This window comes from Apteryx mantelli, chromosome 1 (assembly GCF_036417845.1).
Source record: "Apteryx mantelli isolate bAptMan1 chromosome 1, bAptMan1.hap1, whole genome shotgun sequence".
In the NCBI taxonomy this organism is placed as follows: Eukaryota; Metazoa; Chordata; class Aves; order Apterygiformes; family Apterygidae; genus Apteryx; species Apteryx mantelli.
The window spans coordinates 192,199,991-192,212,976 of NC_089978.1; the positions used below are offsets into that span (position 1 = coordinate 192,199,991).

Here is a 12,986-nt window from a genome sequence, read left to right on the forward strand (position 1 = left end):
CAAAGTACACCAGTGAAAAGTTAGCTTATTTTTTGCTTGCTGGAAAGACTTCTGACAGATTAAAAACTTCATCAATACACTCAAATTACAAATACAAAGCAGGCACTACATAATGTTATATAACATATACACGTTCTAAAATACTGCTAGCATGCTAGTTTGCTATCGCAAAGTTTATAAATGAAGAAAGGAAGAAAGACTGGTGAGCAATTGTTGAGGTGGGAGGAAGAGCAGTACTGGTGGTGACTGGAGTGTCTGATCTTGTATTACCTTATTATTAATTGTCATCTGAAACTAATACAACTGTGGAAGAGGTTATAGTACAAAAAGACAGAACGAACAGAAATAAATACCAGAACAAGATGGTATTCACTTAAGAGTCATATGAGAAGTCAAGGATGAAATAGCTGTGTTCCTAGTAAGAGTGTGCAGTCATTGAATGAAACACATGGGAAGCAGGTTCAAAATAAGCTAAAGGTGGTGGTTGTTCAGTTAACAGACAGAAGACTTGGAAAAACCTTTCCAAAGGACGTTGCGAATGTTAGAAAATTTTTAAGAGTCCACGAGAGCAGATAAGTACTTGGAATAGTACTAACCACTACAGGTTATAGAACAGGCAAGCATAGGGGGCTTAGAAAATCCCGTGAGCTGAAAATATTCAGTGGCTGGGAGAGCATCAGAGGGGAATTACCATATATGCATATACACATGCCCAATGCCTGCTGTTCCCTAGCCGGTCATTTACAACACTGGGCTAGACAGGTCCTTGGTCCAAATCAGTAAAGCTGTTCTTATTGCTCAAGCCACAGAATGACCCTTAGAAATATCTGGTTCCAATTATTTCTATCTTATTTCTTATTATTTCTACATTTCAGTAATATTTTATTATAAAAGTTTTAGAAACCGGCATAGTACGGTTGCAAAGGAGTATGCAACATGTTGGCTCCCTGCTTCTATTCTAGGATAGGTTCTAGTTAGTGTTGGCAGTTGGTCACTTCCATGAGTTTCAAATTCAGAAAAAAATGTCAATACTTTTAAATCAAAAAGAGAAGCTTTGAAATATAACCGATTTTAGCAAACAACCTGTAATTGAAGCTATGCCTCTTTAAAGATTAACCTGAATTCTAGATGCATCTGTGCTAAATTCAGACATGATGTTTATTTATCAGGAAGGAATTATTTCCATTTTCCATAGGTCTGACAGAAATGTAACCACAAACCAGCATTTGCACCACAAATTTCATTACCTAGTACAGATGAAACTCTGAAACCACTTTCATTTTTTTTTAACAGAACAAACTGTGCAGGATTTGAATGAAAAACAAGAAAACATTTCTAAAAAAGTGATAACAGCTTCACAAAACCTAAGTAGACTTTCAAAATGTGTGTCTGCATTTTAAGGTCTTAAGGAAAAATTCCAAAGTTTCACTTTTTCAGATGTCAGAAAAAAATCAAATCACATGAAAAAAAGACAAGGGAGGAGGAGGTACTTTCATAATTACTGTCTTCTTATTCTCTTAGAGAATCTGGGCAGAGTTTGCAGTCAGGGTGCTAACATGATAGTTTAGACAATGTTCTTCCTGATCTATATTCATTCAAGAAGCTCTACTCTGTTTTCAAAGTCTCAGAGCAAATCAAGTCATGTGGGTCATCTTATTGAAGGGAGGAAAAAAAAAAAGCCAAATCATGCAAGCCAAATTAAATCAAAGAGGAGAATAAGTGTCCCACACTATAGGAGGAACAATGGTGTTTTACATGGAAACAGATGGATATAAAAGCAGAAGGGAGGTAACAAATACACTGGAAAATTAATCAAGAAAGTAAGCTATCGGTTATATATCAAGAGTACAGTTCCTTTTCTCAAAGTATATGGCATACCTGACACTTTATAATCCCTACAAAAAAAGAAGTAGTTTCTGTTTTAAAGTATCTGGCCTTGAGTATCTGGATTTGTACTTGCATATATTTCACTTCTGCTTTAAAAAAAGTTCACTACTTGCAACCATAACTTAGGAAAACCAATTTTACTGAATTTGCACAGTTCAGATAATTACAGTGGAAAGTTAAGACCTTAAAACCAAGCTCTTCACAAATCTTTAGCACAATATTTATATGAACACACTACAAATAAAAGCACATAAAATTAAAAAGTCAATAGGGTTGTAAAAATGAAGCACAAAGCCTTATCAGAAAATAGAATTGCTGACTGAAAAGAAAATGGATTTGAGAAGTAAACCTCCCTCTGGAAAGGAACAGGAAGGAAAATCCTGATAAAAATTGACAAAAACATACTTGGATCCATATTTTCAGAATTATTTAGCTCTCCAATATTCTGGAGTTTTCTTCATCACTTGCATCCTCAGTGTAGAAATGCCATTGCTTCAGTCTTCATTGACAGAAATTATTTCTCATAAAATTGAAACTGTCTGTTTAAAACTCTAAGTTAGGGCATTCTTTTTTGAAATCTCTTCCAGTAAAAAAATTATTTCCAACCTCCTGTATGAAGTATTCAACCATCAGCAAATGCTTGAATGTAGGATACCTATATTCTCTTCACTGATCTTTTTCATTTATATGAACTATAATTAAGCACTAGATTAAAAGAATATGTGTCCTTTTTCTATAGGATCTTTGCCTCAACCAGTAGACCAGACACATATTTCTCACAGACTGAATCATCTTGTTTGCTCAATACCTAATTTCTAAGGTATCTGGTAGACAGATGGTAACTTCAGCAAAAGTATTTGCATGATTCAGACAAGTCTCTCCTAGGTGCCTGCATACTGAGATTTTTCTAAAGATTTACACTTGACCAAATGTGAGGAATTTATTGCAGAAACAAGAAAGGCATGTCCTAGTTATTAGAGTACATCAGATTTTAATTACTGGTCCAAACCATGCACATGCAATTGAATCTCAGTCAAATATTATAAGGTTTTAATCATGGTAGAAAAAAAGCAACACGCTTATTCCAGCTTCACATTCAGAAATACCACAATTGCCTTCTCCAAGTCTGCTTCAGTGAAAACATCCAATGGTTATTTTCAGCCTAAGGTTTGGTACAGGAATAAGCAAGTGGAAACAATACAGAAAATGATGATCAGCTTTAAGATGACAAGCCTACCTTTACCTATAATGAAGTTGTGTGGTATGAAAGATCTAGACCATTTGAAGGCATTTCTTTTAAAAGAAAGTGCAGCTCATTTTTGCCTGTTTAACAGAGCATCTCTATCCCTCAAATCCTGTTGTGACTATAAACAGTTTTCTTTAAGATTTCTGAATTCACCAGGGCTCCTGGATTGTGCAATGAACATATGGATGTAGACATTCAAACAGGAACAGTGTTAACAAGCATAGGGTCAAACCCCACCACAGGTCAGCTTTGTCTAGGACTGAGCATGAAGTTTTCTGGATAAGAGAAGCCTCCTTAGAAAGGTGAATGATAATGATATGATAATTATACATGTTTTGTGAAGCTAAACCACATAAGTCTCCTGAGATGTGAAGTGCAGTTCTAGACATGTGGGTTATGTGCTGAGTCAACAGAAGCTGGAAAAAAGCAAATTTAAAAAGCTATCCATTGCATTTCTGTGTTGTCCGAATCAGGTGCCCATCTTGGCACAGCTAACTTCTATCCACCATCCTAATAAAAACTGAGGTTAATAAGTAACAACCAACCATAGGTAAGATAGAAAGTTGATGTATATTAGATGTAAGAAGATTAATAATACATTAGGGGAAAAAAAAAAGTCGTTATAGGTCCCAGTTAGAGTGACAAGTAAAAAGCAGTCTCTTGGAAAAAAGGAAGAGCTGTAAGGACCAAAACTGTATCTGAAAAAGCTAGTTCTTCCTTCAGACAATAATGCTATTCAATATGCCAATCAATAACTTCTGTCCTAATCAGAGTAAGTGACCCATTAGATCCCAATGCTTTGGCACAACTTGGTCAGTGCACTATTGTTTCATCTATTTGACTAATCAAAAGCAGATTCTAATTATTAAAAGCCACAGACCAAAGCACTCTTAGAAGAGCTTCTACTATGATGTGAGAGCTAAGTCTGAAGTTCCACAGAAGTTGATAAAAGGCCATAAAGTTGAAATGATGTGGATGACTACATAGCTTTAACTTTCTCATGCAGCACAAGTATTTGCTGCACATACTGCAGGGACATTTGCTGAAGTAAGTGAACTTAATTGTATTTGAAAGGTGCTGAATTGAAATGTCTGAGTTGCTAAATCAGAGTTTGTACAGCACAGATCCAGCAGCACCTGCATCTTCATATGGTCCTGCCAATACATACCAGCTTTTACCTGGCAAAAACAGCTTGAAAGCACAACTTACAGGCTGAGAGAGGAAAAAAATAAAACCAGACCCTTCTTGCCCAAAATGTAGGTGCAAACAAGGCACACTACAGCTCCAGATATCCAACGTAAAAAAAAAAAAAAAAAAAAAAAAAAAAAAAAAAAAAGAAGAAGCTGTAGGCAGCAGACTTAACGACTTCAATCTAATGAGCAATGAAGTATCCAAAGGCTGAATTGGAGTGAAGGACAGAGACCTGATCAGCATTAATTACAAGAAAGAGGCAATTACCAGGAGGAGGAGGAAAGGCCAATTAGAGCAGCAAAACAACTGCAAGACAGACTGCTGGAAGACAAGCTCAGCTAATGGAGGTCAGCCTTCCTGACCTGACAGCTGCAAGACACAAACTTTAAATAACCAAAAAAGAGCCAGGAGTAATTTGCAGGTTGGAGATGACAATGCCTGCTCAGGGACTCCAACATTTCCACCACGCATAAATTGGCATGGCATAAATAGGTACAGTCTGCCGGCTCACTTTCCATCATAGATAGGTAGCCGAATTATCATGGTTCAGCAGCCCACATATACATGCTGGGCTGCTGCTGGTCACAGGATGTACCCCCAGGATGTACATCACCTGCGTGCAAACTGCCTGCAAGCTGCCTACGGCTCACAGAGGCCACCAGTGCTCCCACAGAGTCCCAGCTGATGGGAGCAACAGGTATAAGTGAGGAGACCAGATCAGGGCAAGTGTCAAGAAAAAGGCAGAAGACTTGTATGAAGGTATTGTTTGTTCTTTTATCTTTCTAGAAATGTTCTACTTAACCTATCTGTAAAAATAGTGATCCTTCATCACAAAACTGTTTTTGAATGTGTGCTGAGGGAGCTGTGAGTTGCAACTGCAACACAGATATAATGACGACACAGGTATTATAACAACAAAATGACTTTTCTCATATTCCAATCACATTTAGACCTGTAACATTTCTTGTAGCATATTCATATGGAATAAGGTTTTCAAGCTGAAGATAGCAGTCAAAGATCAAAGGTAGCTGTCTTCATTAGAAAGAAAAAGACAGTTTAGTTTGCCAGCCATCCTCGAGAAAGCTTTGTAGTGAAATAAATTCCGATTTGACTATTTACTACTGTAACAAAACATACTCTGAATCTGCAAATCTAGACAGTCCTTGACAGCAGCAGCTAATTTAAAAATAATTATGCAGAAGTTACTAGGAGCTTTTGATAGCAGCTACCTTTTTGAAAGCTTTGTTCAGAATTACAGATGCTTTAGAATTGAACAGCAGCAGAAAGCATTATTCTGTTTACAGAAAGTTCCTGTTAATTCACATCTCTGTAAAATGCAAGCTAACAAGTTGCCCTGTTTTATAACTTAAATGTGACTTGAACAGCTCTGAAGTCAGTTTCAGCTGCAGAGACTGAAAATTTCTGAACATAGCATGGATAAAATGGTTTTATCTAGGGCTCTAAACCTTGTGGATACAATATAATTTAGAGTAAAGGTCTTTAAAAGACTTGTAGCATGGGGCAAGAGCTGTGTAACCGTATCAGCAAAAGGATCTCAAAAAACCCATGTATTGGGTGATTCTAACCTGAGGAGAAGCCCTGGGACCTTTAGCCCACACTGCCGCCAACACCTCAAGTAAATGCATTCTATGTCTCGCTGAAAACTAAGATTATTATTCATGCTGATACACTGACAGTAACAAACAAACTTTGGAAGGTAAAAGAGAAGGACAGGAAATCTTCCACTCCCTTTTCAGCCCAGTAGATGTGTAAACTAACAGTGAAAGGTCTCATGAAGAAAAACAGAAACATAAGGAACAAGGCAGAAGAGCTCAGATCAAAAGTAGGTGGCCCTTAGCTGAGGAAGGCAGCAGTGAGTACCAGGTAATGAAACAGTGTGTAGATGAAATTTTAACAAGTTACACTACAAGCTGCTGCCATAGATGCAACCTGGAGACTGGATAAGAATCCTGAAGGATACTTTAACTATCAAAATGCGTGTTGTATTAATATACACACTTACGGAAAAGAAAAGAAAAAAGGATTAAGTTCTGGAATAATATACCAATACTTAATCTCTTGCTGATGCCTTTCTGGCAATAGAACTGTGATGGTCTGTTTCCTCTAATGTATCTAGGATTTCAAAGTCAAACTACGCAGTTGTATTTAATTTAAAAAAAATTAAGTAAAAAAAAAAAAATTAAGCAAGCTGGCATTATTTGTGAAAATCATAATGCAGAAGGATGTTATCTGATAGAGGAACATCTTTAACGAGATCAGTTCAGGAAGATACAGGCACATTAAATTTCACAAGGAATTTAATCACTGCAGTAAGTGAAATCCCACTATGGAAATTATTTCTTCTTTGTTTGGCATTGTAGAAGATATTGAAAGAGCGGCTGGCTGTTTATCTGTGAATATATTCTTGAAGAGAGTAGATCTGAAGATCAGTAAGTACACTACTGACAGCTTTGAGGAAGAGGGCAAATCTCACTGCCGTGCTTGAAGCTGCCAGGGCACAGCTGTGTCAGAGTGAATGGCTGTGACAACCACCAGTCAGCTATCTTGTCAGTGCTTTCTCCCCATATAGCAACCTATTGACTACATAAACTGCAATGCCCTGTAAAAGGGACTCTCAAACTGTAACACTTCCAGATTTCCAATAGTATGTAGATCTACCACGTAAACCCAATTGTTCTGCGATTCTTTCTTGGTCTTCCTTTTAACAACAAGATGTAAAACAAATTGACTTGAACAAATAGGGAGTAAAGAATATACATTTGTTTTAAACAAAAAACTTTTACCTGTTGATTGTCAATAGCTACAAATAAATCATTTCCAACAGAACTTTGAGAGATCATTTTCAAAAGCCAAAGCATTCACTTGTTTGCTAATGCTACTTACCTTTGTATACCAGCAAAGGGACTTTCAAGCCTAAACTTGTATATGCCTCCCATGCATCATTGCTATATATATTCTATGATCAACAGAAAGCCAACTTACTCTTCCAAATACTGTAAACTGCAGGAGGCCCTTTTCCCTTTCCTTTACTTCCAGAAGCTTTAATTGAGGGAAGTTCAATTCAATTGTGGCATTTCTTCCCTTTCCATAGTCTTCTATTTTTCCTTCAGTTCCCAATAAACCAAGAAAATAAGACAGAGATGATGGGAAGGGGAAGGAAAACAATCCAAAAGCTCCTTGCACTTGCCGAAGGCAGTATGTAGTCATGTATTAGTAACTTTGTTTCCTCCAGTGACTTATAGAAATGGTAATTCCTCGGGTAGAATCAAGGCTTTAAAAAAAGTATTAAAATAGAACTTGGAAGGCAGAGGATATCCCCCACTGATTACTATAGTTTTATGAAAAGTCAAAATTCAGGGTGTCTTTACTTGACAATATTGCTTAAACATATTTTGTGTAACTAACATATCCAGGCAATATTACGATATGTAATTAAAAGCACATATTTTTGCATTCTTGAAAATCAGAAGAGCAAGCAGAGGCAGGTGGAAATTTACCTTATTCATACTCCAAAGAGAATGAGGAAGGTCGGAAAAATTCATACCTCTCCTTGTGGGAGAAAAATGTTTGAGTGTCAAACATACTTTTTTTTTTTCTCCTAGAATCACCAGTTCTTTACTAAGTCCAAACTTATTGACAGCTACACAGACACAAACACTTAATATGATGAAAAGAACAGATTCCATGGCTTTCTTTACATTTTTGCTCTCCAGCCTCTTATTCTAAGCTTTGACTAGAAGCATATTCTCCTTTTCAAAATCGTATCACTGAAAAATCCATGTCATCACATGGATAGCATTTTGAAAGATTATTTGTATAGATACAAAAAGACAACGATTTTAATTTCATTTTTAAAGCTACTAAAAAGGAAAAGTAAGGGGATGGGAGAAGGACTGTAGAGTGTATTCTCGCACATGAAAAGAACAAAAGATCTTTTAATAATCCGGATGTAGTAGTAAGTATATTCAATAGCTTTTCAAAGAGAGAATTCTGATGAGAATTACCTGGACAGCTAAAGGACCTCTATACATCAAATAAAGTTAAATATTGACAAATGCAAAGCAATGCTGATTTGATTTCAAAGTGAAGGATCAGAAGCAAAGAACAACTCAGCCAAGACTGACTAGGTCAGATACAGATGTCAGCATTGTAGACTATCTAAGGTGATGTACGAGGAAAACAGCGGTCAATATAACACCATTGTACTGACTTCTCAATTGTCTGGCCTCTTCTAATGTTAGAAGAGTAATAATTTGGATGGACAGGAAGAAGGCAAAAAAAGAAAGCCCTGAAAAAAAAACTTGGAAGAAGTGGTGGTCAGATCACAGCAGTGATAATGACACTAGTGCATATCCTAGGCTGAAAAAGGGTGCCTTGAGCTAATTGATACCTATCTATCCATGAAAAATCTGTTGAGATATCAGCCAACAGGTGAATTATTTATACATTACCATATATTTTATAGACTAAGATATCTGGAGGGAAGATGCTGTTCTCTAAAATTATAGAATCTTTCAAAATCATCTCTCTGTTTTAAATAAATAATTCTCTTTTATAGGTAAAGCTGCATAGAGTAAATTTATAGATAAAATTCCAGGAAATAAGGGTTGGACCTAACTGAATTTCTTAGCAAAGGGAAGATTCTACAGAAAGACATGAGATTTTGACTTTATGCTTTAGTGTCTCACACTGGAAAGATTTTGGCAATGACAATGTTTCCTTTTGAATGTACCAAGTAATAAGCCAGCTATTAACAGTATAAACTACATTGTTCTTGATAGTGAGGATAAGTCTGTTTAAAGAAAAACAGATGCAGTTCTGGTCTGATAGGTATAAGAAAGAAAGATGTGCAAGACTGATGCTTACCACATGATAACTTACAGTCTACAACTGGCAGCCCTAGCAGGGAGCTACACCCTCTCTAGTAAATCTTCATCTATACAAATAGCTGTGCTAGGGCTTACTCTAATTCTGAAAAATCCAGTCAACACATGCTAATGATCAGAGTTCTTTAGCGAACTAGGTATCTTCCATGAAGATGCAAAAGAATATATACATGCATATGAGCATAATATATGCAACGCTAAAGTTCTGCACTCTGATACTGACACTATAACCCAAATTTGGATTCCATAAAAGTGCACTGCATAAACAACAAAAAAGCAAGTAAAAGTATGTATAAAAAAAACACAAGGGCTTTTGCATTCCATCAGCTTTTATCAAAACAAACTGTTATTTAAAATACCGCTCAGTTTAGCATGTTAGCTGATATTAAATGCAAGTTTTTAATATACTAAGTAACAATATGCTTGTCTGTCATTTAAATAAATGATGAACTGTTAAGACAGAAATTCAGGGTGTCCTTTGACTCTGTATGATGCTTTCCAAGAGTTCTGACTTGTACATCTGCACTGTGGCTAAACCTAGAAAATGTATGTTTCTTTCTTCTGGTCAGCTAGAACCAAGTGGATGTATTTCACAGACTTTTGAATCAGTGTGACTTCTATCCATCTGCTTCATCTCCTAAAACACTTGGGAGGTCTTCACTAAAAAATTCCACGTGCCATGGAAAGAGCATTCTGTGGCTTCACCCTGTTAGGCTCCAAAGACATAAAAAGCATTGCTCTATAAAAACATGCATTATTATTTTCATCAAAACTCCGATATAGTATGTGTGCTGATCCTAGTTACTTTTAATGACAAAAACTCCAAAGAGAAAAGGATTGATAAAATTAGAAAAAATGAAGGTCAGTCAGAGTTTAAAATGCACCAGAGTAGAACAGAGATTTAAAATCTGACATTTAAAAAAGTAGTTTAGCTGCATATAGTATTTCTTTATTAAATAATTTGCAATGATCTGGTTCAGACCTCTAACCTCAGTGCTAATTAGCCAGAGCAACATACTAAATTAAGAAAGTAAGATGTAATTCACGACCATTTCCAGTGGCAAAAGATGAAGTTGTCTATCTCTGAAGAAAAACAATCAAAAGAGAAAACAAAAGGGGAACTTTAAAAGAAAACACACATTTTAGCTCTTGCAACCATTTCAGTACCTAGAGCATATTGCTTTAGTTAGTTCTTGGAACTTGTCATTAAAAGAGTAAATGATTTTTTCCTTAGGAAGTACCTTACCTATGCCAGTAAACACAGAATAAAGACGTACATTTTCCAAAGAGAGATATGCATACAACTGGACTGAGAAAGCAGCACACCAAAATCCACATATTCTTTTTTTTCAATAAAAAAGTGCTAAACTGAGCCTGCACAATCCTTAGAAACTGAGTTGAGAAATTCCTCCAACAGCTGATTAGAGTGTTCTACTATAAGGTATTTTTAGCAGTTCAGCACATCACATTATTTCACAACTGTAAAATGAAGGGATAAGAGAGCTATTTACAGAAGTCACTGAAAATTAGATAACACAGAGCAGAAGGTCACTAAATCATACATAGATAAGTAATAAATGCAGAAAGGCTTCTTAGTGGGAATTATAAGGTGCTCAGTAAAACTGATTCCATCATTATCAGCTGTATTATCTACAATATTCATCTGATTCAATTGCAATTCCAACAGACATACAAAAATGAAACTAGGTAATAAGCTTTAAGATTTCAATTGAAGACATTCATTAAACACATACAATAATACATGCATATATTTATATATATATGCAATTTATATAATACATAATATATAATACATTATATATATATTTAAATTAAATGGCATCTGACTCATTCATTTTATCCTTCTAAATATTGCAGTGACATCAGTAGAATACTTCCATAAAATTCAAAAACAGGTAACTTCTGTTTTATGCATCTTTTAAGTGATTAGCAATACCAATCAAGGATGCTGAAGGACAGATGTTTAATTGGCAGTAAGAACATACAGGGGAATTCTCAGTTGCCAGATCTCAGGCAGAAGTTCAAGAAAAGCATATGCCCAAAGCTAAAGCTAAGTCTCATTACTGAGTTTTAAGTGCATATTTAAGACTTCCTTGATTAGTGAAGTATTTAAGCTTATGCATTCTTGTCTTAAAACCTTTGTTTTCCCGTATACATAAATTAGAAGTAAAGACACACCTTTGTAACAAGCAAGTAGTCCCTATTAAAAATCTGCAAGTCATGAGGACAATTTATTATCTGTTAAAGCCAAAGCTTTTTGTGTGGACTCAGTTCCAGTTCCCAGACTGGGAACTAAGCTTCTCCCTGCAACATTTCTCAACAACAACACATCAACATCATCATGGCAAATTAGTCTGCTTGTATGGTTTTGTTTTAAAGAAATACTGGCTTTATAATTTTCAGCAACCCATTAAACTTTTCCAAATTTTCATTTCAGGAAGAAGACTATAGACATTACTGCTATCTATCTATATTCTTGCTGTATTTGCTTCTTCACATTCATATTAACACACTCTTTCAACTTTATTACCTGTTAAAGTATTTGCATATTTTTTACACAACATAATCAAAATAAAGTATCTATATCCCTATTATCATCTGTACCCGCATTTCCAGTATTGTGTGTATAAGTCTGGTGAAACCACAAGCTGTACAATGTGAGTAAAACCCAGCGAATCCTGATTTAGAAAGGCACCATCTCTTAAGAAGTGCCCCATAATGTTCTGTTGGTTATCTTTCTCTGGTTAGAGCTCAGCAATCTTTCATTCAGTCATCTTCACTTCCATAAAGTGGGGTTTAATCTCTCAAAAAAGACTACTATGGCTGTATACCCTTTTTCATTGACATGGTAACTATACACTGCACAGTGCAATGGGGAAGCTGGCATGTAGCTTTATTTATCTGAAAAAAATAGTGTGGAAGGCCCCAGAAAAGTTTAAGAATTCTTAGAATACAGTATCTCTTTGGCAATAAGCAGCAGAGGAAAGAATTAATGAGAAATTATTTAGTTTTTAACTGCTTTCCAGTTTGTTCTTTTTAACTTACCAGGCATGATAATATTGGAAAAACCTAGTTTCCTTGTTATGGATATGCCATGGGTAAACATAGATGTATACTCTCTCCTAATTTGTTCTATGTCTCCATGAAGCAACTGAAGAGAAACCGCCAGACCTAAAAATGAAGAGAAAAAACAAAGTAGAGTAAGACAGTCAGGATGATCAAGGTCTGAGTATTTCTTCTAAATTACATATGCTTATAAGTATGTCATCATTCCTGACAAAACTCAGTTCAGATGGAGTTCTGAAGTTCTTGGAGGTCACCAAGCCATCTCAGAGTTTTTATGTATTTGGAAAGGGTAACAATATCCAGAAATCCATAAAGAGTGGAAAACAACTACTCATGAAAAAGAATTATCAAATTTTTACTGATGTTTAACTGAATTACAATGACACATCAGACCAAAATTATCCTAATGAAGATTTATTGAAGCCTTAAGCAGAAAAAGAAAATAGAGAAATGTCAATTTAGAGAAGTATCAATTAGTAATATTTCATGTTTTCATTTACTTCAACACAATGCTACCCTGGTTGATATGCAGAAAGAGGGGCAAATATGATGGTCTCTGTCTACAGAAAGAATGTAGAAGTCTCGTTACAATGAATCACTTCACTTTATATATAGTTATACAAATTATTCATTCAAAATCTAAAAAAACCCAAGCTACTAAACCAATC

General features: G+C 35.6%; 1 protein-coding gene across 1 annotated transcript in view; it reads right to left on the bottom strand.

Annotated features, from left to right (window-relative positions):
• Positions 1-12,986, bottom strand: part of DOCK4 (dedicator of cytokinesis 4) — a 264,454-nt gene that overhangs the window by 100,239 nt on the left and 151,229 nt on the right. The window contains exon 13 of the mRNA XM_067314834.1: positions 12,298-12,423. Coding sequence (XP_067170935.1) covers positions 12,298-12,423 — 126 coding nt within the window. The remainder of the gene's footprint in view (positions 1-12,297; positions 12,424-12,986) is intronic.